Source organism: Protopterus annectens, chromosome 12.part0 (assembly GCF_019279795.1).
Source record: "Protopterus annectens isolate FY-2018-M chromosome 12.part0, PAN1.0, whole genome shotgun sequence".
Classification (NCBI taxonomy): domain Eukaryota; kingdom Metazoa; phylum Chordata; order Ceratodontiformes; family Protopteridae; genus Protopterus; species Protopterus annectens.
In genome coordinates, this window is record NC_056746.1 from 504,258,394 (window position 1) to 504,285,820 (window position 27,427).

At 40.2% G+C, this 27,427-nt stretch overlaps 1 protein-coding gene across 1 annotated transcript in view; it reads right to left on the minus strand.

Annotated features, from left to right (window-relative positions):
• SDR42E2 (short chain dehydrogenase/reductase family 42E, member 2) overlaps positions 1-27,427 on the minus strand; it is a 525,257-nt gene that overhangs the window by 387,432 nt on the left and 110,398 nt on the right. Inside the window, exon 4 of the mRNA XM_044089637.1 lies at positions 5,894-5,951. Coding sequence (XP_043945572.1) covers positions 5,894-5,951 — 58 coding nt within the window. The remainder of the gene's footprint in view (positions 1-5,893; positions 5,952-27,427) is intronic.

A 27,427-nucleotide genomic window follows, 5' to 3' on the forward strand; every position in this document is an offset into this window, starting at 1 on the left:
AGTTCAACCCAACCACGAATTTGTGAATGCAAATGTCAGAGGAATAATGATCTGTGTACAAAAATAAAAATACTCTCCTATATATTTCAGTATGCTAATTGTGCATCTGTGTGTGTGTGTGTGTGTGTGTGTGTGTGTGTGTGTGTGTGTGTGTGTGTGTGTGTGTTAATTAGAATAATATAAATATGTTTTTTTCTCATTTTTCTCTCTCTAATTCTCTCTTTGATATGATATTTCAAAACATTACTAAACTGGGCACTAACTTCTACTAAGTTACAAACAAAATATGTATTCTGCATTTGTTGACTCAAAATGAATCAAAACTGTGGCAAACATTAATTGTCTTTTTAATACCAGAACAAGTGACTGTTACTGCTAATAATTGATAATTGTCTCTTGAATCAAGCACTTGTTGTAATATTCATATGCACTGAGTTCCAATCAAAGATTTACAAGATTCAAAGAAACTTTATTGTCATTTAGGACCACATAAGTGCAGCCTAAACAAAATTACAAATGTCAGTTCAGGAGAGAAATGCAGTGCAATAACATAGATCCAGCATATAAATGACATTTTAAAATTCATCATTTCTTGAGTTATAGATGTGATGATCTGTGAGCTGATAAAACATTAGGTTCTCCAAATTTCACTGGAGCCTGGATCATGTCCGAAAAGGGTCTATGGATCAGTCTAATTACCTGGTTAACAAACTTAAACTTTTAAATGAATTCAATAAATAAATGAATGTGTGTGCCTGCATCTACCCACATATTTATCTCTGTGTCTCATCTTCTCTCTATCTCTCTCTATATATATATATATATATATATGTATATATATATATATATATATATATATATATATATATATATACAAATATGGATCCCTGTTAGTTGACTGAGTTTTCAGAAACTCTAAATTCAAATGGTTGAGACCATATGTGTGAGTTTTTGAAAACTCAAAGCTTTTGAATGGAGATCGTGGTAGAGTGAGAATCGGGAAATTTACCCTTTTCTTCACTGTAGTGCGATCTCAGAGTTGGTATATATAATTTGCACACATACATTGCTGCAGTTACTTTTGTTGAATGTTTTTATTGCTTAAAAGGTAATTGTCTTTTTTATTGATTCCTGGTTTGTTGACAGTTGTGGCAAATGCACTGTACTGTACTACTGTGAGTTCAGTAGGCAATGAAGATAAGAAAACTCTAAACAAAACTCACCATGACCAATGCACAGTCTGAGATACATTTAATAATAATTTGGTTAAGAGCTTTCATGCTTTTCTGCTGAAGTTCTTTAATGAATGAAAGTTCTTAACCAAATTATTATTACACTAACCTAAGAGTGTCCATTTGTCTTGGTGATTTTGTTTAGTTCATAGGTTCATAGGTTGGTACTAGGCTATCGGCCCTATGGCCTATACAAGCCTAGCCTTAACAATTCCCTAGCTATTTCTTCCCACAATATTTACTTCCCTGGCCCCTGTCTAGCAGGGTGACTGATGTGATCCATGGGGTGAATTTCCTATCTCCCATCCAATCGTCAAGGTTCTTTTTGAAGAGGGCCAAAGAGGCGCTCTACTTGACATGTATGGGCAGTCTATTCCAGAGTCTGGGGAGTCTCTGGGTCAGGAACCTATCCCTCCAGCATGTTTTGTTCATTGTGATGACAAGGTTTAGATCCCTGGAGCATGTGACTCTGAAGGACTGGGATTTCTTTAAGTGTAGTATGTCCAACAGCTCTGGGTTTGACATGGCCTTGTATGTTAAGCAGACATCGCCTCTGAGTAGATGATATGCGACAGAGTATAGCTGGAATTTTTTTAGATGGTTAGCATAGGGCATCTGCTTTAGGCCTGTGATTCTTTTAGTGAGTTCTTTGCTTATTGGTCAGATTTGTCTCATGAGGTCCACTCCCTTTTCCCACTGTTGTGTGAGCTTAGCATTAGTATAGTTTACTGAAATATAACTGTGTACTTCTGGATTAAACTGTATTACTTGATTTTCTTCATGAAAGTTCTATGTTAACACATCTTTGTCTAACCTGGAACATTCTCCTCCACTACAGGGTTTATCTACCCCAGATGACTTATCTGCCTACTGAGTGAATTGGTTCAATATATATCATTCTGTCCACAGTAATTCAGCCTACATAGCATTTCAGTCTATCTCTGTCCCTTGTGTTGTCATCCTTATTGCACTTAGTATTCTGAGACAATATAGAAACTGCCTAATTCACACCAACAATCACCTAATACTGAATAACGTGTAATTTTATATATACATGTACACACACGTATGTATATTATCTGATGGCCACTCTCTTACTTACTGAGATGATCTGTAAACAACATATAAACTCACCCATTCCTTCATAAGACAAAAGTAAACCAACTTATATTGAGGCTTTAAAAAAATCTCTCTCCAATCTTCCAAGAACCAGGACTAAAGAGCCTCACAGTAACAAGCCACTAACACAACTGCACCTTGCTAACAGAACTCAGTGAGTTACTAGGCTACAGACTGCAAATCTCCAACTGTCGTTAAATCTGTGCATCCAAGTAGAAATGTCCTAATAATTGGTGATACCATTGTCAGGCACACTGAGTTGATAGTCAAGCTTCCTTTCTGTTGTCAGGATCCAAGATGTCACAAGGGGCCTGTGATCCCTCAGATAAGACAAATGTCCTATGACCAGGTAGTGGCTCAAGTAGGTGTGAATGACCTGAGGTGCTCAACTCAGAACGACATGCAGCGAGACATAATGGTGTTTGCTATGAATTTTTCAAATACAGGCAAGTCTGTGGCCATAAGTGGAAACCTAATCTCACTCAGAATGATACCAAAGCAACAAAGAACGTCAGTGAAAGAAATAGGCAAATGCTTCATCTAGGGATAATTAAGAAGTCCAAAAGTTAGTGGAACAGCCCCATAGTTCTAATTCAAAATCTTAATGGATCAATTAGAATCTGTAATGATCGTAGGATGCTTCTGCGGTGGTGGTGCTGCGGTAGCGTTGTCGCCTCACAGTAAGACACTGTCCGGTTCGATTCTCAGCTAGAGCGTCTTCTGTATGGAGACATGCGTGAATGGGCGTACCTTTGTTGAAGGTTGTGCGTCAGGGCTTGCAACTCGGCATGTAAAAATCTACTACCAATCATTAACGGACCGGAGTTCCGCTGTGGCGACCCTTAACCGGGAAAAGCCAAAAGAAACAAACAAGCAAATGATCGTAGGATGCTGAACACTCTTACAAAATTTGGTAGTTACTGTATGCCTAGGGTTGATAAGTTCATAGAAAGATTGAGGAAGGCAAGATTCTTAACTTATTAGACTTGAGGAAAGGTCACTGGCAAATCCCTTTAACAGCTGAGGCTAATTAAAAGACAAATACCATCTCAAACAAGGTGCCTGAACTGCTACTCAGACTCAGGTTGCCTGGGTCTTAATCAGGGGTTTATCTCTCTACACCATCAGAGTTAGCCAACTTCAATATAATGGTTTGCAAGTGTTTATACTGAGGCCCCATCCGCCTCAGCTGGTGGTAACTGAGGCGAATGTAAAAGATCACATGGTACTTATTTCTCCAATGCCATGACCAAACTTCCCTTAGTATGAATACTACGTTGGGTCTCTCCTGAAAAGAGGCCATTGGCCTAGTGAGACTAATCCAGTCAACAAAGTGTAAATAATAAATAAATAGGTTTACATATATTTATACTTATTACATAGTGGCTGTTTGACAGTGTGACTTTTTCTTATACAATCCCACTGACAGTTTAACTTTTTAGTACTGTTATTACAGTATGTTTTTTTAACTCCACTTCTTTGGCAGGCAGGTTATATCAGTGTCATTCATATGTAGAACCTCACTAAATGCACTGTAAGAAGCGATTTACAGTGAGTTTCTTAGGCATGACCCCCCACTATTACCAGGTAATTTTTTTGATGTTTTTACAGTAATAATCATAGCACACCAGATTACAATTTATTTATGTTATACACAAAAGGTTATTGATTTTTGCTCGTTGCCAGCTGCTGGCAGACAATATAGACCAACTACTTTGAATGTTGTATTGCTTATGGTGTACAGGTATATTTAGATTAGAGATCATACATTTTTGAGCTGACTTTGTGACACAGAAAAATGAAGCCTTGACTACAGCCAAAATTACGAAGGATTGAGCAGGAAGAGCCAGGTTGGGGTGGGTTGGGAGTATCAGCATATCTCAGTTTGCTAATCCTGGTGGAAAGGTGATATAGTTCTTGAGGTCCCAGTGTTCCTTTGCAAGTAAAAGCTTGTACATTAACAGTAGCCATATCCTTGTGAACTTAAGTTTGGGACTGTGAAGCCAGTAATAGGGGCTCATATGAGCTTTTGTGTTACAGCATACACACATAATGGGAAGGTACAACATTCCCTGCAGTGGCATGGTACTTAAGTCAGTCACCTTGGGGCAAGGTTAGGGACTAAAATAGAAATGCCACCATAGTCTCCACCCTAAATGGAAAAAGGCTATGGGGAGGGGAAGTGGCATGCAGTAGTTATCTTGCTTGGTGAGAGTTAAGGTCTGTCCTGAGGGGTTGCCTTCTATATCCTGAAAGCCCAAAATAACAAAGATGACAATCCCGAGATGAGAATAGTGGAAACAGGAAACAGTGAACCACCGAAGTTTAACCAGGGCAAGTAAACACTCACCCAAAACAACATGAACACTCACCGCACCATATAAAAAACACCTAGTTGGGGGACTATGCCCCTCACCCCCATCCCCATTTGGGGGGTTTCACCCCCCCACCCCCTTAACTATATATCCCAACTCTGGGACCGCACTACAGTGGAGAAAAGGCATAATTCCCCATGTTGGGCAAGTGTTTACTTGCCTTGGTTAAGCTTCGGCAGTTCGGTGTTTCCTGTTTCACGATTCTCATCTCAGGATCGTTGTCTTTGTGATTCTGGGCTTTAGGGATATAGAAGGAGACCTGTCCTGAGACATGGATGGCCCAGTTATGGATGGGGGTGGGGAGGTCAAAGCCAGACATTAGAGCCATTAAGATGAGGGGGGCAGCCAGTTTGAAGAATGGGAACAGGCAAGCACACAAACTCCTCCAATGCTGCTTGGATGACAGCCCCTTTAATGAGCTCTCCAGTGGTGCCTCAAGACATATTGGAGGGCATTGACAGTTGGCAGGAATAGTGTAAAAGAATAAAGGAAAAAAATTACAGATTTTTGTACTGTAATTTATAATATGTTGAATTATATTTTGTTTTGCTGGAATTTCTATATCAGTAGTTTATATCAATATTATATGTCACATTCACTATGTCTGTTAGTATTCATGTAAATCTAGATGCAGGTTAGCACCATATCACAGCAAAGCAAGTAAAATTCACATTTTGGAAAAGTACATTAATTCTTTAAAGGGTAATATATTTAAAGCTAAATTTATATAAAGAATACCCATGCCCCTTTTTGGACCAGTTCATCTAGATGCAATATTTATATCATTGAGTTACTAGCCCTGACACACTATGTAATCACGGCTTTGGAAAATATTGCTGATTGACTATGTGGGGAGTTATTGCTGCATATTCTTTCTTTTCCTGTGTTGTACTTTTGATAATTTTCAGTTATTTTAATATAGTATTCCTACTCATCAATATGTACCAAAGAATTACTAATATCTCAGGAAAAGAATAGTCAATACAAAAATGTCTCAACATTAAAAATAACATTCACTTTTTAATTCCTGTACATTTGAAGTGAAGATGTGACACTTAACAAGACAGATGCATGATCTTACTTGTATATTATATTATATTACATAGCAAAACTGAACAATAATGATAAAATATGATCAAGAAAACACAAAAATAAGAGCTAACATACCATCTATTACAGTTTTAGTACCCCCGACATTTATTGATTCGATCTGTTCTGCATCAAGCTATAAAACAAACAAAAACAGTAAATCTCATTTGCCTACAGCTCTTTAGATGTAGAGATTATACATAATAACAGAGAAAAATATATATTTTTTTTAATTAGATAGCTGTGCCTTAATGATTGCATTTATTTTTTCTGTGGTCCTATACAGAGAACATGCACTGACATTAAAGCACTGTTCTAGGCCTCCTGCCTTAACAGACTCCTTCATGAAAATAGCAACCATTACATAAAATGCCACACATTTGAGTGAATGTTTTATTTTAGGCCAACAACTTAGCATATACATTTAGTCAACCTGCATTTAGAATTGCTGATGTATGAACCAATAAGAAAATATTTTTAGAAGTATTTACAACTGGTTAAGTAATCATACAAGATGTTATAAATATGTTTAAGGTACACTAAGAATAATACAATATTCCTAATAGGGTGGCACAACAGCACAGTGGTTAATGGTGCTACCTAATAATTCTTGATTCGTTGACTTGAGTCCTGGCTGAAGAATCTTCTGTACAGAGTCTGCATGTACTTCCACATCCCAAAGATATGCTTTGAGATAAACCGGTGATCCAGTAAACTACTCAAAGGTATACAAATTAGTATGCATGAAAGTGTGCACACACGTGTGTGTGTGTGTGTGTGTGTGTGTGTGTGTGTGTGTGTGTGTGTGTGTGTGTGTATGTATTCTGCAACAGACTGGCATCCAATTCGGTATTGCTTCACTGCATTACATCCACTGCTTCTTTGAATAGGATCTTGCTCATCACAACAATGAATAGGATAAATCACATATCACAGAATAAATGAATGTATACAGTTTGGATATAGTGCATGTGCCTCTCCCATCATATATACCTTCTACAAAATGGTAAATTTATTCTTACTCAGTTCGGCAAGACAACCAAGTTATTATACTACCGGTGTGATATCAGATTGAGATGGTGGAATACATTTTTTGACTGTAGATCTCAGACTCACTACATCTGAACTTTTTAGTGGGTGCAATTACTGTCTGCTTCGAAACCAGATGGGCAGCCTTCTTATAAAAGAAACCATAGAGTTACCCTTGAAAAGGCACACAACATACTTACTTTCTAGAACCAAAAAAATCTTGCAAAACAAAAACCATCTTAAAAGCATTATGCAGCAATGTCAAGATGGCGGCTGTGTGTCAATATAAACTGGTGGTCTCTCTTTTGAATGATACTTTTCTTTTCCATCTAGCACTGCAGAAATGCAGTAGGTGATGCAGAATTAAGATACAATAAGACAATGGACAGGAGATAACTACAGGAAAATAATGGATGAATAAGCATTTTCAGTAAAAAGCTATTTTACATTCAAATATTTCCAGGGGGTGCCTGGTGAATTCCAGTCAGATGGATTTGCATGTAGCAACTGAGTGGGTGGGGCTACACTGACTTAAGGCTAACATATGCAAATGACTATGAAAAGCTTTAAAGATTCCTGGTTATTAATTACTCATCTTACCTCAAATCGAAGAAAAGATTCTGATAAAATGTACAATGTAATGTACCTTTACCTAAAGAGATTGTACTTTTTCTTCACATAAACTCAACAAAACCAGTGGAATACAGAAGTCATATATCCTCTACAGATCACTGTCTTGCATGAATCCTTAATCAGCAGCTGTAAGTTTTCCTTTATGAAACCTTCTGTCTTTTGTTAAAACATCAGGTAGGAGAGTGTGTATTGCCAGTTACTGTATATAACTGTGCACTTCATATGTAGGTAGTAGTTTGTTTTATCTAAGACACATGCACCCATTTATAAATTACTACCTTTTGGCACATTGTCTTTAGTACATATAATTAATCTTCAGCACTGCAGAAGCTAAACATGCATTAAATTAAATAAATAAAGAACGATAAATGTGCTTTCAAAAAATTATGTATTCAAGTAGACATGTATTGGCAGAGGCCAAAGGAAAATGATATGTGAAATAACAGTAATGAGGAAGAGGTGCTTGGCATGGTTAAAAATACTATTTAGGTATGATTATTATATTTCTTACATTTTGAAATGGTTCTCTTACTTAGTAATTGACTTATATTGCTCCCCCCATAGATATATACAAAACATAAAAATACACCCCTAAAGATCAGGGATATGCATTCATTAACACAGTCATAGTGCATATATATATTTCAGTGCGTGAGTGTGTGTGTGTGTGTGTGTGTGTGTGTGTGCACGCGTGTGCATGCGTGTGTGCGTATGTGCGTGTGTGTGTGTGTGTGTGTGTGTGTGTGTATATATATATATATATATATATATATATATATATATACATGTATATGTAGAAACACAAAATGATTGCTATCACCATATTTTTTATGAATGGAGTTAGATCTGATGAAGGATTCTCTGAAACCCGAAAGTGCTCATCAGCTGTTTTATTGTTTTAATTATTTTTCTAAAGTTTGATTTTATGCCTTATGGTCTGGTGACAGCAGCCGTTTTCTGTTTCTACATTGTGTATCCTTTGTGGTACTGCTCTTAGCTTGTTGGACTTCATCTTCTTATATACGTATATATGTATGTACATATGGATCTATGTCAGATTATCGAAGTTCCAAAACTTTGAAATTCATATGGCTGAGACCATATGATCAAAGTTTTGGAACTTTGAACATTAAAAAAAAAAAAAAAATTCTGTTCTATTTTTAACCTTCCACACTCCCTCCTAATTAAATATACAAACTCTGAGATCACATTACATTGTGGAAAAGGGTAAATTTCCTGTTCTGCATTGTACTGTGATCTCCATACAAAATGTTTGAAGTTGCAAAACTTCAATTATATGATCCCGGCCATATGACTTTCAAAGTTTTGAAACTTCGATAAATTGATAGGGATCCGTATATACACATGCATGATTGCATGTGCTCGTGTGTGTGTGTGTGTGTGTGTGTGTGTGTGTGTGTGTATGCATGTGTACGTGTGCACATGCCATGTGTGCGTGTTTGTGTGCATATCTACACAAATGTCCATGAGTATATGTATGTTAGCATTTGCATGTGCTCGTGTGTGTGTGTGTGTGTGTGTGTGTGTGTGTGTGTGTGTGTGTGTGTATGTGTGTGTGTGTGTGTGTGTGTGCAAATGCTTGTTGAATGATACTGTTCCTTCTACATCTTTTCATCATTTATACTAAATAACATGTTGTGTACATGTATCCAAGTACTTTGCTAACTCGCATGCACTGATATGGTATTGTACTAAACTGAACTTACTACATATCTTCTTGAATTTGCAAACTTTTACAGCTGCCTTAACTACTGTGTTACTATGCCGGTCTATAAACTTGCTATTTATTTGTTTCCAGCTCTCTGTTCTGCATTTTATTAATTCCTGATATTTCTGTTAGATGTTTTAATATGCAAACATTTTAAGATAAAAACCATTATGCTGTATGTCGATCATTATAGGCAGTCTATGCACAGATACTGGCGGTATCACAGAAGTTAGGTTGTTAGTACTGTCAACATGTTTTGCACACTTGGAGAAGGCACATGATCTTAAACCTTGAGATACAATGTTTTGCTGAATATGCTATAGTGCAGCAAAAATACAGGGTCCTAAGACCAGTGTTGTGTGCCATTCAATTCCTGTTTTGGGGAATGAAAATTGTGTCCACATTCCAGGTGTTAATTTGAATACTTTTAAGGTTGGTGTAGCTTCCTCCAAGAAAGTATCTTATCACCCCCCCCCCCCCCCCCCATTCGTGATTTTGTATGTACAGGGTATCAGTGCATAGCCAAGGTCTAGAGTACCTAGTGTGTGGGCATAAGGGCTGCAGCTACTGTTTGTAGATTATGTACTTTTAGCCTGCAGTGACTGTGATTTACAGTCTGCACTAGAGTGATTCACTGCTGAGTGTGAAATAGCTGGTATGAAATTAGAAGCTCCAATCAGAGGTCATTTTTCAGTTCCAGAATAGGGTGGATTGCTTTCTGCAGATGAGCAGGAGAAGCTACCTCAGCTTGATGGAGTTTAGGTATTTAATCATGAGTGAGGGTAGAGGAGACTGATACATTTCCAGGGGATTGCTGGAGTGGCAGAAATACTGCAAGGACTTAGGTCTGTGGCAGGAAAGCAAGTTCTGAATCACAGGACAAAGATGTCCATTTCCTAGTCAGACTACATCCCCATTCACACCTGTGGCTGTAAGCGTGGGGCCGTGACTAAAAGGATGAGATTAGGAATATTGGCAATAGAAATGAAGTTCCTTTGCACAGTAGTTGGGCTCACTTTCCATACAAAGAGAGTTAAGTAATCTAGGAGGATCTAAGATACAGCAAGTGGTCATCTGTGTTAAGTGCAGTAAAATGAGGCAATTTGGGCACCTTAAGAAGATGTACCCTGGCCACCTCCCATGGGAGGTATAAAACACACAGCCAAGATTGTACCTCTTATCTTGCCTAGGAATGCCTGGGATCCCACAGGGCAAGCTGGAGACTGTTGCTGGGAACACGGAAGTCTGGCAAACCTGTGATCCTCATCAGGACAAGTAGGTTAAAATGTGATGATGATGATGACGATGATATTGTACTAAATCTAATTATGGGGACTTATATACAAAATTGAGTAAAAAAAAAAAAGATAAAACAGAAACTAGTATAGAATCCACCATGTAATGCTCACAGTTTTAACTAAGCTACTTGTGTGGGTGTTTCATTGCGTGACCATTAGCTTCATGATGTTGAAAACTATCCAGTAGAGTTTCCAACAAGATGAAAATGTTTCTAAGGAAACAGACATTCAGTGCAACAAAAAAGTGTAAATATCATCTGTTAGCGCTTCTAATGTCTGTCTGTTTGATCTACCCAGTTCAGAGTCTTAGTATCTGCTGCCTCACACCCTTCTAAAGATAGCATGCCACTCAACCCCAGTTCTTGGTATAGCCACCAGTAGTTTATATCTACACATTCTGCAACTGTCCTGTCCCCCATCACCATCTAGAAACAAAATGTTAGTACTGTGCATGTATCTCCCCATGGCCCTTTTTTTGATTTGCTTGTTCTCAAAGATTAAGGTTGGATTCATGATAGATACATCACTCAATGACTTTACATGCTCTGAAAAGTCTATTATTAGCCCATTATTCAAACACTAATATATGTACTATTTATTTATTTCTTGCATTTATTTAATGGGATTGTCCAACTGGGCAGAAAGCTACCACTTTTCAGTGGGGGCCTGGAGAGGAAAGCTCTGTGCAACATACACATACAACTGTGTAAGTAGGTTTTGTGGTACAGCGAGATAAATCCAGCACTGCGTCCCAGATAATCCAGCACTGATATGCAAGCTGGAAGGAATGGATGGAGGGAATGACTGACACTAACGCAGCCATTCTATGACAAGGGAGGCTGCTCTGCCCTGTACAATGCTAACACTTGCTGACAAACATATTTATAGCATACAAGCCATGGTCTGGAGATATACTCTGGCTGTGCTAGTCTGCTCTTTCAGTAACCTGCAAATAATGTTTTATGGAAACATTCATGGTGTCTAAAATAGGCATAGCATGCTCTCACCTTGGAAATCATGCATATCAGCTGCCAGGGTTGGGGTTAGGCCATATGAGGAAAAACAACCACCGCTGTCAGATGATGACTATGCTCCCTAGATCCCCCCACAGTGTCAATGGATACTAGGAGAGCAGGAGGTGAATGAATGGGACAGAAGGAGAAATGTGGGCATAAGGCTATAGGGGCAAGATGACAAGAAAAAGAACAAAAATAAAAAATGAGCAAGAAACTGAGAGATATTATAGCAATAACCCACGCCTGGGTGTGGGTAATGCTAAATTTACCCACGGTTGGTGTGGTTTGGTCCCGAGGGCGAAGCCCGAGGGACCAAACAAAGCCAACCGTGGGTAAATTTAGCATTACCCACACCCAGGCGTGGATTATTGCTATTATACCATGACATTATTTAAGAAAAGAAACTATTACTTTTCTTAAATAATGGCATAGTATAATGCCTGTTTACTGCCCTTCCGCAGATGTCTGGCATCCGGCAGTTCTGATGTACTGCGCCTGCACAGTACATCAGAGCTGTGGCAAGCAACGAGAAAGCAAGATCTCCGTTGCTTTTTCATCTCGCTATGTTAAATGAGTTTAACATAGCGAGACAGTTTTAAAATAAGCAACGGACATCTCCGTTGCTTATTTTAAAACTGTCTCGCTATGTTAAACTCAATTAACATAGCGAGACATTCAAAAAGCAACGGAGATCTTGCTTTCTCCGTTGCTTTTTTTTAAAACACTGTCTCGCTATGTTAAATGGGTTTAACATAGCGAGACAGTGTTTTAAAAACCAAGTTATACTAATGGAAAAAAGTCCGGGCGACCGGACCTTTTTCCATTAGTATAACTCGATTTACAACGGGCACGCTGGCCAATCAGCGTGCACGTTTTGGGGGGGTCATGGTATAATAATATTTTATACATACAACATGTACAAAGTCTCAAATACCTTGACAGCAACACTGAAGATGTTTAAATGAATATTATATTTCAAGAGTACATAAAACACACATTTTCCAAGTAAATTGTTATACTTTCTATTTTTGTCTTAACTACTGCTTTCTGAATTGATAATGCATAAAGTTATTACCTTGCTTCATTATGTTGATAATTGTGTGCAGTAGATGGTGTTTCTTGGTATTATATTGTTTTTATACGTGTCTGAATATTTTCTTTTATGACAATGCATCTGATATTGAAAGCACTGATTTTATAAACTTTAATTGACATTATGGGAGACATGGGAAATGCATATAATCTCAAAAAAAAAAAAGAAGCTAGTGCTGTAAATAAGAACCAAAACCAAGGAAGAAACAGCACAAAATGCTCAAAGTAGCTCTGGTAATACCAATTTATTGGAGGTCACAGGAACAAGTACTCAACAAACACAAACGCCCAAAACTCTAAGTATGTTTCCATCATTGCAGACTTCATCAGATGCAATAATGTATATAATCTATCTGACCATTCACTCAGGCCTCTTCACATCCTTCTATGAAGCAAGACCCATATCAAATTACATAAGCATTACACTTACTTACATCTGGGTTTTCTACAAATGAAAGAATAAATACAGTCTGCATTAAGTAAAATGTGGTTTATTTCTTTCTTCCCTCAGCATGATCCCCACTACACCATTCAGGATGAACATGGTTATGTCCCTGTTACAGACTGACCTTATTTACAATTCTCTTACACATAGGCTGTTAGGGAAATAATACTGATACGGCTGACAGATAATGCATACATACTTCTGCTATCACTATTTCTGCTTCTCCATTGCTTGCACGGTTACTTTTATGTAACCACTTAACCATTTTCAAGTAGTAAAAAAAGAGTTTATTTTTATTTATTTATTTATTTGACATTTGTTGATCGGGACAGTCAGACTGAGCCCTTTTTTAGTGGAAGCCCGGGGAATAAAACCTCCTCAGTAATACAAAGTATATTAGCACAATAATAATATATAAAGCCATTAAAGAGATTAAAACATTGTGGTACATATCTTGGTTACAGAGATTTTCAGTTTGAACAGAGGTACACTAAGCTATACTTCTAATATTTTTGTATATACTGATTCTCATATCTAATCATCCTTTTTATTTTTATTTTTTATTTTTACATCACTGATGTTTCCTCATGCTCTACTGTATCCTATGTACCCCACTATCAAGCTGCATGTATATATGCTTTTTTAATTACATCTGTAGTAGTGCTTTTTGATGTAATTTAACTCTCTGAAGTTTTTATCCCCTAGCTTCCTCTGAAAATAGATATTTATTACCCAGTCAGACTTTCCTAGTAAATAAATGTCAGTAAATAAAAACAAAATAATAATAGTCATCTAGTTACTAAATTAAGAATGTCAGCCCATGAGTAGGAGCCCCTGCATCACTTAAGAAAAATAAAGTAGTAGTTAGTGCACTATTTTATGTTCTTTGTTTAGTCAATCATAAATTGACATTTAAAACCATACTTTTCCTAGGGCTACAGTTCATAGCTTCCTTGTGTAGCTGAATCCATATTAGGGAAATTTGACTGGTTTCTCCATTCATTTGAAATTCTTAACTTTCCCATTCCATCTTTTGAGAGAAACATTGAGCTGGGAGACTCTTGAGGATTTTAACCTATACCTAATAATGAGAGGTGGGATCTAGATCTGAAAGCTGTAATCATGCCCCTGTTTAGATTTAATAAACATAAATTTTAGCACAGCTCAGACAGTGATCTGTAACACATTTCCAACAGTCACATGCCATGTATATGATACCAAGGAGACTAAAATTAGGAAGGCAACATAAATAAATAAATAAAGAATTCAGGTGATAGAGTGTTTTTATTTGGAAGAAAATACTCTCAGAGTGGGATGTAGCTCCACTCCATTCCACTGCACTCCACATAGCCTCACATCAGTCTCCACCCTACCCTCATTCCAACGCACCCTATATAATCAAATTTATACTTAACTAACCACATCCCTTACCCTTAAAATGCTCCCCCCCGTTCTACCTTAATAACTTCCACTTCCAGCCCTCATCGCATTATATTCTTATCTCCTCCCAATTAAACTCTCCTCTTCCTCTTATAAACTGCTGAACTAGTTCAATGAGTTACCTTTACATTTCCTCTCCTAATATACAAGTCTACTACTTTCTCTTCTCATAAACATTATGAAATCTTCCATATTATTGCCCTCCAGAATACTAAGATGAATTTTCCTAAAACTAGTTCTATAATCATTACTATAGCTTTAGCACTTTACACCTGTCTTTGCTATTTGACTCAGTATCACCCCACATAATAATGCTAACATGCAAAAGTTTATTAAAAGATCTAAATTCTATCTATCCCCCACTGCACTGTTACAAAATTATTCCTCACCCTTACTTCCACTTACAAGGAGACAGTTCATAGTGCAGACGTACCTCATACCAATGCATTTTACACCACTCAATAGATTAAAAAGAACATTCTCTATGTTACACAATCTCTTGCTCACAATATTAAGATTAGTAACATACAGCTCAACCCAGGCCCATCTCTCAGCTAACATAATCCCTATCTCTTCCCTTTCTACCCATTTCACTTCAGTAATCCCAAAGTCCTTCTTCTAATCCCAATACCAATCATAACCCCCCCCCCCGAAAACTGATTGCCTTAATATTGAGAATTTAGACAACAAATGGTTTGGCTTAGAAGCTCAGCTCAGTATTCAAAAAGCACATATATTAGGGCTAACAGAAACCTGATTGAAGGATAAGTACTGCCCCTCATAGTTTGTTTTCTTCTTAATGCTATGTGGAGATGTTGCCTTACTCTTAAACCAAAGCCCGAGTGCTACCATAGTAGATGTTATTCAAGTCACTAGCACCTACAGTAATTATAACTGCATTAAATGTAATCTCTCATTATGTGGCCATACCAGCCTACACATATGCATAGTGTATGCCCCCCCCCCACCTCAATCTCATACCAGCCTACACATATGCATAGTGCATGCCCCCCCACACCTCAGTCTCATTACAACTACTCCATTGCATATTTCCTTCCAGCATACCAAATAACACAATCATTTTAGGGGGCTTCAGTATCAACAGCAGTGCTTCATCCACTCACCCACCAAACAAACTGCTCCTCTACTTCAACTTAGAGCAATTAAAGAGCCTACTAAACCCAATCTACTAACAGAGAGCAACTCCATCCTAGACCCAACAATTACTAACATAAAAAGCAGATGCAAGCAAGTAACTGTTCTTCCTAATAAGTTGTGGTCATTGCCCAGTCCTCTGTACCTGGTCCTTCAGAGTTGAGATCCCCTACGTCTTATACCATCATCTACAGACCCATAACTGAAGCAAAACAACAGTTATTAAACTCTCACTTAAATGCCTTGGATTTGACTTTACAAGAATATAGACCCGAATGCTACCCTAACATGCTTTTTAGATAAACTTAGCCAAATACAGGATTGCATATTTCCTTTAGTCAAATGAAGACTAAAGGGCAGCAAATGCCCTTTGCTTTCCGTTAAAATAAAATAACTTCTCAAATCCATGGACAAAGCCTAGAAATAGTGGAAGCAAATAGCTTACTAACAACCAACTTCACTATCCCTGTAAGGAACCTATGAAATAGGCTAGAATAGCCACTAATGTAACAACAGCCACTTTTCTGAGGTTGCTCTCTCACATAGTCCAAACATCTTCTGGAAAGAATTAAAACTCCTGACTGGGAACATTACTGGCATCACACAAACAGGCAAGTCCTCCATAGACTGGTATACATTTGCTAAATAATACAAGCACTTTCTTAAAGATACACTAAAATACATAACAAGGTATTTCAGCCACATTCCAACACCATCACCGGTGATGAACACATCACAGGACTCACAAGGACACTCATCACAGTTGCACACCTTTGCAGCATACAACCCAAACTTCTCTTTCAGTCAGTAATGGGAAAAAAAAGTCAGAAAAACACTTCTCACTTTAATTGACAGAGAGGGTAGTAAGGTCTCAAGATTGCACCCACCTTTCCTCAGAATTTTACCATACTTTATAGCAAAGTAACTTTCCCACATCTTCAATCTCTCAATAATCACCTCTACTTTCCTCACAGCATTTAAACATGCACACAGCATTCCCCTTCCTAAAAAGGCCAACCCTAAAGAATATAGAGATAACCAAATGATTACTAACTTAAGTTCTATAGTAAAAATCTTTGAGAAACTGATTTATAAACAACATTTTGACTACATAAACAAATACAGGCTTCCTTCTGATAAACAACATGGCTTTAGAAACTCATTTGGTACCATGGGGGTATTTTATTCTACTACAAACATGATATTCCACAACATTGGAGTTTACTGGCCATTTGGGCAGTTTTTCCACCTCTTTCAACTTTTTGATTAGCCCGCATTTGCACTTGTTTCCTGCCTTTCCTGTAACTAGTATAGTCCAGGTACAGGTTTGCTGTATCCAGGACTGTTTGTAAGCTTCTGAGTAGTGCCAAAATCTGATCTTCAAATTTTCCCTTAGATCTGCTAGTTCTCTCCTCTCCTGCAATTTTACTAACTTATTAGTCTAGCACTTTACCAGACTTCTTGTAGCAATTATTTTAACATGCAAAAGTGCTAACAGCACTAAACCTTCTACAAGTAAACAGCTCCAGTACTTATTATTAATGCCAACCCCTCCAGGCATGTCTAAAGGTCAGTCCCCTGTGCCTTCTCCTATTACCCTGGTGAACTTGGGCTTCCTGAGGCAATGTGGCAACTGCCTGATTGTCACTGACAGCCCTCTCCTCTTACTTCTCAACACTCAGACTTGCGAGAGATGCACTTATATATTCAAATTGGAAGCCATGCATTCTCCAGCCAAGACAAGAATAGCTGGTCAAGAGAAGAAGGTCAACACTTGCACAACACCACATGGAACACATAACCCTCCAGAACACACACCAGCACTGCCTTCACATAAAAACACAAACCACACACCCACCTTTATGGAGGCTCTCAATAAAAATCTACTCAAACAGCAGAGACCTCCAAGGCAGAAATGCACTTGACCACCACAACATAATACTAATCATGAAACACATAACTCTCCTAAACAGTGTGCCACTTAACCAAAGCCCCTAAGGCAAAACAGCATGCCCAACACACTAGTCATAGGTGACTCGATAGTGAGGTACACTGATGTCCCACTCACTAGGCTGAATAAGGAGAAAGCAACAGTCAGCTGCCTGTCAGGTGCCAGGATCCACCACATAACACACGCACTCAGGTCCTGCAACAACAGGTACAAATATGACTCTGTCATTGTACATGTGGGTGTGAATGACCTGAGATGTACCTCCCTGGACTACATGAAAAGAGACATGGAGGAGCTCTCTGATTATGCATCCCAGGCTGGTATGACCCTAGCCCTGAGCAGCATCCTATCATCACTCAGAATGATACCACAGTACAAGCAGAAAATTATTGATTTCAACAACTGGCTAAGTTTCTGGTGTCAGGCTAAGGGGATCCAGTATCTGTCTGCCTGGGATGACATGACTGACAGATCTCGATGCTCTGCCAGAGATGGCCTGCATCTGTCACCCCTGGTCTTCCGGATACTGGCTAAGGCTCTTACCACTCCTATAGTGCCTTTTTTAGGTGGTGTTCCAAAGACCAAATTATCATAGCAGCAGCTACAAACAAATGCAATCCAAGGGTCATGCTGCTGAACGCTAGAAGTCTAAATCTCAAAATGCACTTGCTTGAAGCACTCCTTAAAATGGAGAACATTGACATTTGTGCTGTAACAGAGACCTGGTTCAAAGCAGCAGAAAGTACCCCTGCACTACCAGGCTATAACTCATTCCACACCTTTCGGCCGCAGAACTTGGACCAAAGCTCCAAAGACAGTGGTGTTTCCATATTCATAAAGGATGTGCACACCACCAGACTGGTAGCCCAACATAATGCATCAGAGATACTTCAGGTGCAGCTAACATTGGGTAAGACAGCAATTCAGGTCATAGCCTGCTATAGGTCCCCAGCCATGTCCCAAGACTCACAATCGACGTTCCTAAGCAACCTGGAGAATATTAAGGTCAAACCTAACACTCTCATACTGGGTGATTTCAACAATCCCTCCATTAACTGGGAAAACTACTCATGTACCAATACACTTGCCCAACATCTCCTGGAATTCATTAATTCCAATGCCCTGGATCAGCTTGTTTCTACCCCCACTAGAGGTAGCAACATCCTTGACCTGGTCATTACTAACATGGGTGACCGTTGCTCTACACCAATAGTCAACTCCTTCCTGGTTAGATATGACCGCAAACTAACCACCCTGGATATCCACATCCCTCCCACCCCCCACCCCCGCAAAGGTAACCACCATGAAAAACTTCTCTAAGGCTAACTTTGGGCTCCTAAAAACAGAGGTGGCTAATTTCATGGCACCCATGCAAATGCAGAATATTTGCATGACCATCGAATCATACACCAGTGCAATGTACAAACACGTACACAAATGCATGGATCTCGCCATACCCCAGTAGAACAAAGATGCTCTCCTCCAAAAAAAGGAAATCAATCTGGTGGTCCCCTGCCATAAACAATCTCTACAATGGAAGGAGGAAACTGATGTGGAATATGGTGAAGTCCCAAGACTGGAAAAAGTCCCTTATCAGCTTCAACAAAAAGTTGAGATCCCTCACCAAATCCTCTAAAGCTAGCTATGAAAACAGAATTACAGCAAATAGCAAAGACAACCACAAGACCTTCTATAGTTATGTAAAGAATCTCCACAGCAATACCCAGATTTGCTCTGAGTTACTGCACAATTGTACCTCCTATACCAAGCCAACAGATATTGCCAATATACTGGCCGACAGATTCAGTGACAACTTTACCCCCCCCAAAGAAACAATAACAATACCAGTAGATTGCCAGGCACCCAGTATTACTGCTGCACAGGTTAAAACAGCACTGTCCAAGGCCAATAATACAGCTTCTGTGGGACCTGACAATATCCCTGGATGTGTTCTACATGAACTACAGAGTGAACTGGGATCTTACCTGTGTGTCCGGTTCAATCACAGCCTCACCTCAGGCTTTGTCCCTACCAAATGGTGCATTGCTACAGTCATCTCTCTCCACAAAGGAGGAGCGACTACAGACCCTGGGAACTATCACCCCATTAGCCTGACGAGTCTGATATGCAAAGCTATGGAATGCATCATCATGGACCTAATAAACAAGGATATAGGAAATCGCCAAACTCTGGATCCCACACAGTTTGGTTTTGTGAAGGGTAGATCATGCCTGTTCAACCTGGTTGACTTCTTTGAGGCAGTTATCAGAGCTGTGGATGAAGGCAAGGTGGGTCATACAGCCTACCTTGATCTGGTCAAATCCTTTGATACCATTCCCCACTCAGGAATCATAGAAAATCTCACTAAACTAGACATCAACCCCTATATCACTAGGTGGGTTGCAAACTGGCTCACAGATAAAACCCAAAGTGTGAAAGTAGCTGACTTCAAGTCAGACTACCAACCAGACACTAGTGAAGTCCTACAGGGTTTGGTCCTGGGTCCTCTCCTGTTTGGTATCTACTTCTCTGAAGACCAGGCCAACATGAAGGGACTCTGGTTGACAAAGTTCACAGATGATTGCAAGTTGAGAGCTATTATTAACTCATATTTCAAAAAAACATGGCCAGCATGCAGAAGTGTGGAATATAAATCCAAGTTTAATTAGAAATACACCATAAGGGTAAAGTTACACACATTACCCTACAAATGGTTAATCCAGACCAGTTTCGGCTTAGGAAGCCTTCCTTATCAATTATTTACACTGAGGAAGGCTTTTTAAGCTGAAACCGGTCTGGATTAACCATTTGTAGGGTAATTAGCCTTATGGTGTATTTCTAATTAAACTTGGATTTATATTCCACACTTCTGCGTGCTGGCTGTGTTTTTTTGGAATATGGTTTGACTTTTGGGTCTGTGCACCTGTCATACTTGCGAGGGATGTATGATTGAGGAGAATAGCTGTTATTAACTCCCCCAAGTGATGTTGACATCCTACAGAAAGGCCTCACTGAGACCAACAGCTGGTGTCAGAACCATGGCTTTAAGCTCAATGCCAAAAAATGTGTTGTCATCCCCTTTGGGAAAAACCCGGTTCCCATGAATTACCACATCGATGTTAGTCCACTGAACATAGAAGGCGTTATAAGAGATCTGGGAACACAGGTTGACAGCAACCTCTCTTTTGACCACCACATTGCCACTGTGGTCAGAAATACCTTCTATGTGGCACATCTCATTACTAAGGGTTTTGCATCCAGGAAGAAGAGGTCATTGTCTCCCTCTACTCTTCCCTCATTAGTCCAGTCATCAAGTACAATGCCCCATTTGGCATGTACCTCACTAGACACCTGCAACAACTAGATAGGCCGCAAAAGTACCTCACAAAGAGGATCCTAGGCCTTACACACTTGTCCTACCAGACTCAAAAAACTCCAACTATTCTCTGCCTCATATTGCCTACTTAGAGGCGATCTCTGCTTGACTTACAAAGCCATGTCTGACCCAGCTCTGTTAGAAATGCTACATCTAAAGAAATTCCAATCTCTCGACACTACACACTCCAGAGACCTCAACCTTATTACCACAATCAACAGAACATGCTGGAGTAACATGTTCATAACCCAGACACTGCCCATGCTATGGAATAGACTTCCCATACATGTCAAACAGAACACCTCACTGGCCTTCTTCAACAGAAATCTTGACGAGTAGATGGGAAATAGAAAATTCACTCCGGGGATCACTCCAGTCACTCTACTCAACAGAGGCACTGGGAACTAAGGTTGGGTGGCACAATACCAAGGTAATCCTATGAGCTAGGCTTCTAAAGGCTCTAGAGCTATTAGCCTAGTACACACCTATGAACCTATCAATGAATCCAGTTTCTGGACATGATAGGGGTATTTGAAACAGTAGAACACAACCTACTTCTCTTTTAACTTAGTAAATTCAGCTTTGGGCCATCAGCAATAAGATGGTTTGAGAGCTACCTCCAAAACAGAACTTTTTAGGTTTGCTCAGAAAACCTTTTGTTAATTTCATTTACAACTCAGGTACCCCAAGGTTCTCTACTTGGCTCCCTTCTTCTCTCTCTTGGTTCATTAATGATCTACCCTGTGACTTGTACCAGCTCAAACCGGTCATGTACTCTGATCACCTCTTCAATATATCCCTTGGAACTAGACAAACTTTCAACTAAAGCACTCAAGCCATTCATTTCTCAGCCCGGCCCTTGCTCAAAACTCATAGCAAGCATTTATAAACCCTAGCACTACAGAAGGACAAGGCTCTCTATTCGACCTTACCAGCCATTCAGTAAAACAGTTTACTGTACCTATCCAGGCATGTCCAAAGGGCAGTTTCAGGTGTACTCTCCAGTCCAACTGGTGAATCTGGGCATTTTGAGGCAATGTTACAACTGCCTCATGTACACAGACAACCCTCTCCTCCTACCAAACACTAATACATGCAAGAGATGCAATTATACAGCCAAACTGGAGGCTAAGCTGTCTCAACCCAAGACTGGATCAGACAGTCAAGAGGAGAAGGGAAATACTGGCATCACACCACCAGTCTCACATAGACCCATTAAACCAGCACCGGCAAAAAACACATGTAAATACACGAAAACATACTCGGAGGCTCTAAATAAAAATCTGCAAAAGAAACAGAGCCCTCCAAAGCAGACATCCAAGCAGCCTCCACCCCCCCAACACAAACCATGAAACACATACTTCACAAAACCAGTGTGCCACGCAATCACAGCCCTCAAGGCAAAATAACATACCCAACATACTAGTAATAGGTGACTCTATAGTCAGGCACACTGACGTCACACTCACTAGGCCGAATAAGGAGAAGGTTACTGTTAGCTGCCTGTTGGGTGCCAGGATCCACCACATAACACAAGCACTCAGGTCACTCCAGAACAATATGACTCTGCCATTGTCCATGTTGGTGTGAATGACCTGAGCCGTACCTCCCTGGACTACATGAAAAGAGACATGGAAGAGCTCTCTGATCACGTAGTCCAGGCTGGTATGACCCTGAACCTGAGTAGCATCCTGCCCTCACCAAGAATGATACCACGGTATAAAGAAAAAAATTATCAATTTCAACAACTGGCTAAGTTTCTGGTGTCATTCAAAGGGGATACAGTGTCTGTCTGCCTGGGATGACATGCTCGACAAGCCACGCTGCTTCACTAGAGATGGCTTGCACCTGTCACCATACTGGCCAAGGCTCTTGCCACCCCCATAGTGCCTTTTTTAAGCAAGGCTCAAAAGACAAACCCACCACCATAAAAAGCACAAGTAACAAAAATCTGAGGGTAATACTACTCAATGCCAGAAGTCTAAATCTCAAAATGCACACACTCGAGGCACTCCTCAGTATGGAGAAAATTGATATATGTGCAGTAACAGAAACCTGGTTTAAGGCTCCAGAGAGCACCCCAGCACTACCAGGCTACAACTCATACCATACATTTCGGCCACAGAACCTGGACCGAAATACAAAAGGTGGGGGAGTATCCATATTTATCAAGGATACCTACACCTCCAGGTTAGTGGCACAGCACGATGCTTCAGAGATTATCCACATGCAACTAACAATGGGCAAAACTGCAATTCAAATTGTAGCTTGCTACAGATCACCCACCATGTCCCAGGATCCCCATTCCGCATTTCTGGAAACACTGGGTAACATAAAGGTCCTACCAAACACCCTAATATTGGGTGATTTCAACTACCCAAACATTAACTGGGAGAACTACTCAAGTACTAACTCCCTTGCCCAACATTTCCTAGAATTTATAAACTCAAACACCCTGTAACAACTGGTGAGCACTCCCACCAGAGGTGACAACATATTGGACCTGGTCATCACCAACATGGGCGATCGGTGTTCCACACCAGAGGTCAGCCCCTCTCTGGTTAGATCTGACCATAAACAAATCACTTTGGATAACCACATTCCGCACCCACCCCCAGACAAGGAAACCACCGTGAAAAACTTTTCAAAAGCAAACTTCACATTACTTAAGACGGTGGTGGAAAGTTTCAAAGCCCCCATACTAAAGGATAACGCTGTCCAAGCTGCAAAATCCTTTACTAATGCATTCTACGTGCACCTACAAGAATGCATGGATCATGCTATCCCAAGCAAAACCAAGACTCACTCCTCCAAGAAAAGGAAACCAGTCTGGTGGACCCCTGCCATAAACAAGCTATACAATAGAAGGAGGAAACTAGTACAGAAAAGAGTAAAATCCCAAGAAGGAAACACGTCCCTGATCAGTATCAGCAAGAAACTGCGATCCCTCATAAAATCGTCCAAGGCGAGCTTTGAAAGAAAACTTGCCAAGGACTCCAAAGTTAACCACAAGGCATTCTTTAGCTATGTCAAGAATCTAAGCGGCAATGCTCAGATCTGCTCAGAGCTAGTGCAGAATGGCACAAAATACACACTGAACCAACCGATATTGCCAACATCCTGGCAGACAGGTTCAATGCAAACTTCACCCCCCTCTCACCCCAAAAAGGGCCCATAACCATACCAGAAGAATGTAGAGCCCCTAAAATCACAGACACTCAGGTTAAAATAGCCCTCTCCAAAGCCAAAAACACAGCATCAATGGGACTACATGGTGTCCCAGGCTGCGTCATATATGAGCTCAAAGATGAACTAACCCCTCACCTAAACACACTGTTCAAACTCAGCCTCTCCACAGACTACATACCCATAGAGTGATGCACAGCAAAGGTTATTCCACTTCACAAAGGTGGAGCCACAACAGACCTGGGAACTATGGCCCTATAAGCCTGACTAGCTTGGTCTGCAAGGCTATGGAGTGCATCATCATGGAACCCATTAACAGAGACATTGGAAACTTCCAAACACTGGACCCTACCCAGTTCAGCTTTGTTAAGGGCAAATCATGTCTCCTAAACCTGGTGGACTTCTTTGAGACAGTTACCAAGGCTTTAGAAGAGGGAAAGGTGGTACACACAGCCTACCTAGACCTCACAAAGGCCTTCAACACCATTCCCCATTCTGGTATTATAGACAAGCTCACCAGCCTGAACATAAACCCCTATGTCACAAGATGGGTTGCCAATTGGCTCACGGACAGAACCCAGATGGTGAGAGTTGTGGGAGCTAGGTCTGACTCTAAACGGGTTACAAGTGGTGTTCCCCAGGGCTCAGTCCTAGGACCCCTCCTGTTCGGCATATACTTCTCAGAGCTACAGATAAGCACAGGACTATGGCTGACCAAGTTTGCAGATGACTGCAAACTAGGGGCTATAATTGACTCACCAGCTGACACAGACATCCTCCAAAAGGGTCTCACTGAGACAGATACCTGGTGTCAAAATCATGGCCTCAAGCTAAATGCCAAAAAGTGCCTACAAACTACCACATAGGTGGTAGTCCCCTAAATACGGAAAATGTAATAAGGGATCTGGGGACCCAAGTAGATAGTAATCCCTCCTTTGATAATCACATTGCCAAAGTGGTCAGAAAATCCTTCTCTGTGGCCCACCTAATCACAAAAGGGTTTGTATCCAGATCAAAAGAGGTCATTGTGCTCCTCTACTCATCACTCATCAGACCCATCATAGAGTACAATGCCCCATTTGGGATGTACCTTACAAGACACCTGCAACAGCTGGAAAGACCACAGAAGTACCTCACCAAGAGGATCACTGGCCTCAAACAGATGCCCTATGCAGCTCGCCTGAAGAAACTCCAGCTGTACTCGGTTGCATACCGCCTGCTCAGAGGTGATCTCTGCCTGACATACAAGCCATGCCCAACCCAGAATTGATGGACATGCTCCACCTAAAGAAAACCTTATCCCCTCGAGCCACATGCTCTAGGGATCTAAACCTCACCACAACAATAAATAGGACATGCTGGAGGGATAGATTCCTGTCCCAGAGACTTTGCATGCTTTGGAACAAGATTCCAATCTACATTAGGCAGAGCTCCTCGCTAGCACTCTTCAAGAGAAACCTTGACGAGTGGATGGGAAACAGAAAGTTTACCCCGGGTATCACTTCAGTGGCTCTTTGGGCAGATAGCCTAGTACCTACCTATCACATTTTACTGCTAGAATCTAGTGAAGACTTCAACATTCTATAGCAAAAGCTATAAATAAGCTTCAGAAAATTATGTAAGTGGACATACAGCAATAAGTTAGTAATTAATCCTTTCATATCTAATATCATGATTTTTGGTAGCCCCCTCAAAAAACTCCCCCAAACCACAATTGTTACAATTTCAGACACAGCAGGCTGCACTTTACCACTTGTAATGGAGCAGAAATACTTCAGAAATTCTCTGGAGCCTACACTCCCTTTTGCAAGACATACAGATAACAGTGAGCAACAGAACTCTATACCCACTTAAGCTTTGCTGCAAGATCACTCATCTTCTTTCCCCCATAGTATGCAAAACTATGGACAGGAATGTACTTATTCCAAAGTCTGAGAATGACAGAAGTGCAATAGCTCTACACTCAAACAGTAACACTCACAAAATACAAAGTACTGTTTTTTTAATATAAACTACTGTTAACAACATCTGAAGATTTGTACTACTAGCCAACTCATACCCATCAATGGCAGCTTTTAGAAAAGTTCAACTTGCTTCCTTCACCCAAAGAGTAACCTTTCTGCTGGGTTCCCATGTTTCCTGTTATCCAAAGAGTAACCTTTCTTCTGGGTTCCCAGATCTTCAAAGTGGTAAAAATGGGACACTGGCCCCCTCTGAAGACAAAACTTCAAGTTGTGGAACATAACTATGCACTTACTGAGAGAGTGTCAGGAAGAAAGCTTACTGCTGGTTAGTTCCCACTTCAGGACATATACAGGTGAAACAGCTTCCTCTAAGATAGACCTAGCATTATGGAATCAACTCCTAGTAGAGGAAAGACAGCAGAGCACACCCGAGTCCTTCAAAACCAATTAAAAGAACAATCATTTATAGACATCAGATGCTTAAACTTCCAGATCAATGGTTAATTTTACACCTCATGCATAAGCCAAACTTGGATTTTTCTTAATGATTGCAGTATTCAGATTACTATATTGGCTGTAAATATGCTTTCAAATATAACTACATATATGTAAGTAGAACCCGCGGTGGTGGTGATGCGGTAGCATTGTCGCCTCACAGTAAGACGCTGTCCGGTTCGATTCTCAGCGAGAGCGTCTTCTGCGTGGAGACATGCGTGAATGGGCATACCTTCGTTGAAGGTTGAGCATCAGGGCTGCTAACTTGGCACGTAAAAATCAACTACCAATCATTAGCGGACCGGAGTTCTGCTGCGGCGACCCCTAACCGGGAAAAGCCGAAAGACACATACATGTATAAGTATACTTGTATGTTTTTATGTGTAAATTCTGAATACCTATAATCTCCAGCTGTTTATTCAGTCTGCCTTCTGCTTCTGGTCATAGCTGAAAAGGATCAGTTGACCATCCACTTACCTGGTTGCCAAACTGTTAATAAATAAACAAATAAATAAACTACTGGTAAGTATTGTAAACTCATTTGTGTGTGTGTGTGTGTGTGTGTGTGTGTGTGTGTGTGTGTGTGTGTGTGTGTGTGTGTGTGTGTGTGTGTGCGCGCGTGTGTGTGTCTGTATGTGTGTGACTGTGTGCGTGTAAGTCTGTAGAACTATGAATGTATATGTGTGTGTGTGTGTGTGTGTGTGTGTGTGTGTGTGTGTGTGTGTGTGTGTGTGTGTGTGTGTGTGTGTCTGTGTATGCACCTGGGTGTTAAGTATAGGTAAGCTGTCTCTTTAGTTATGCCT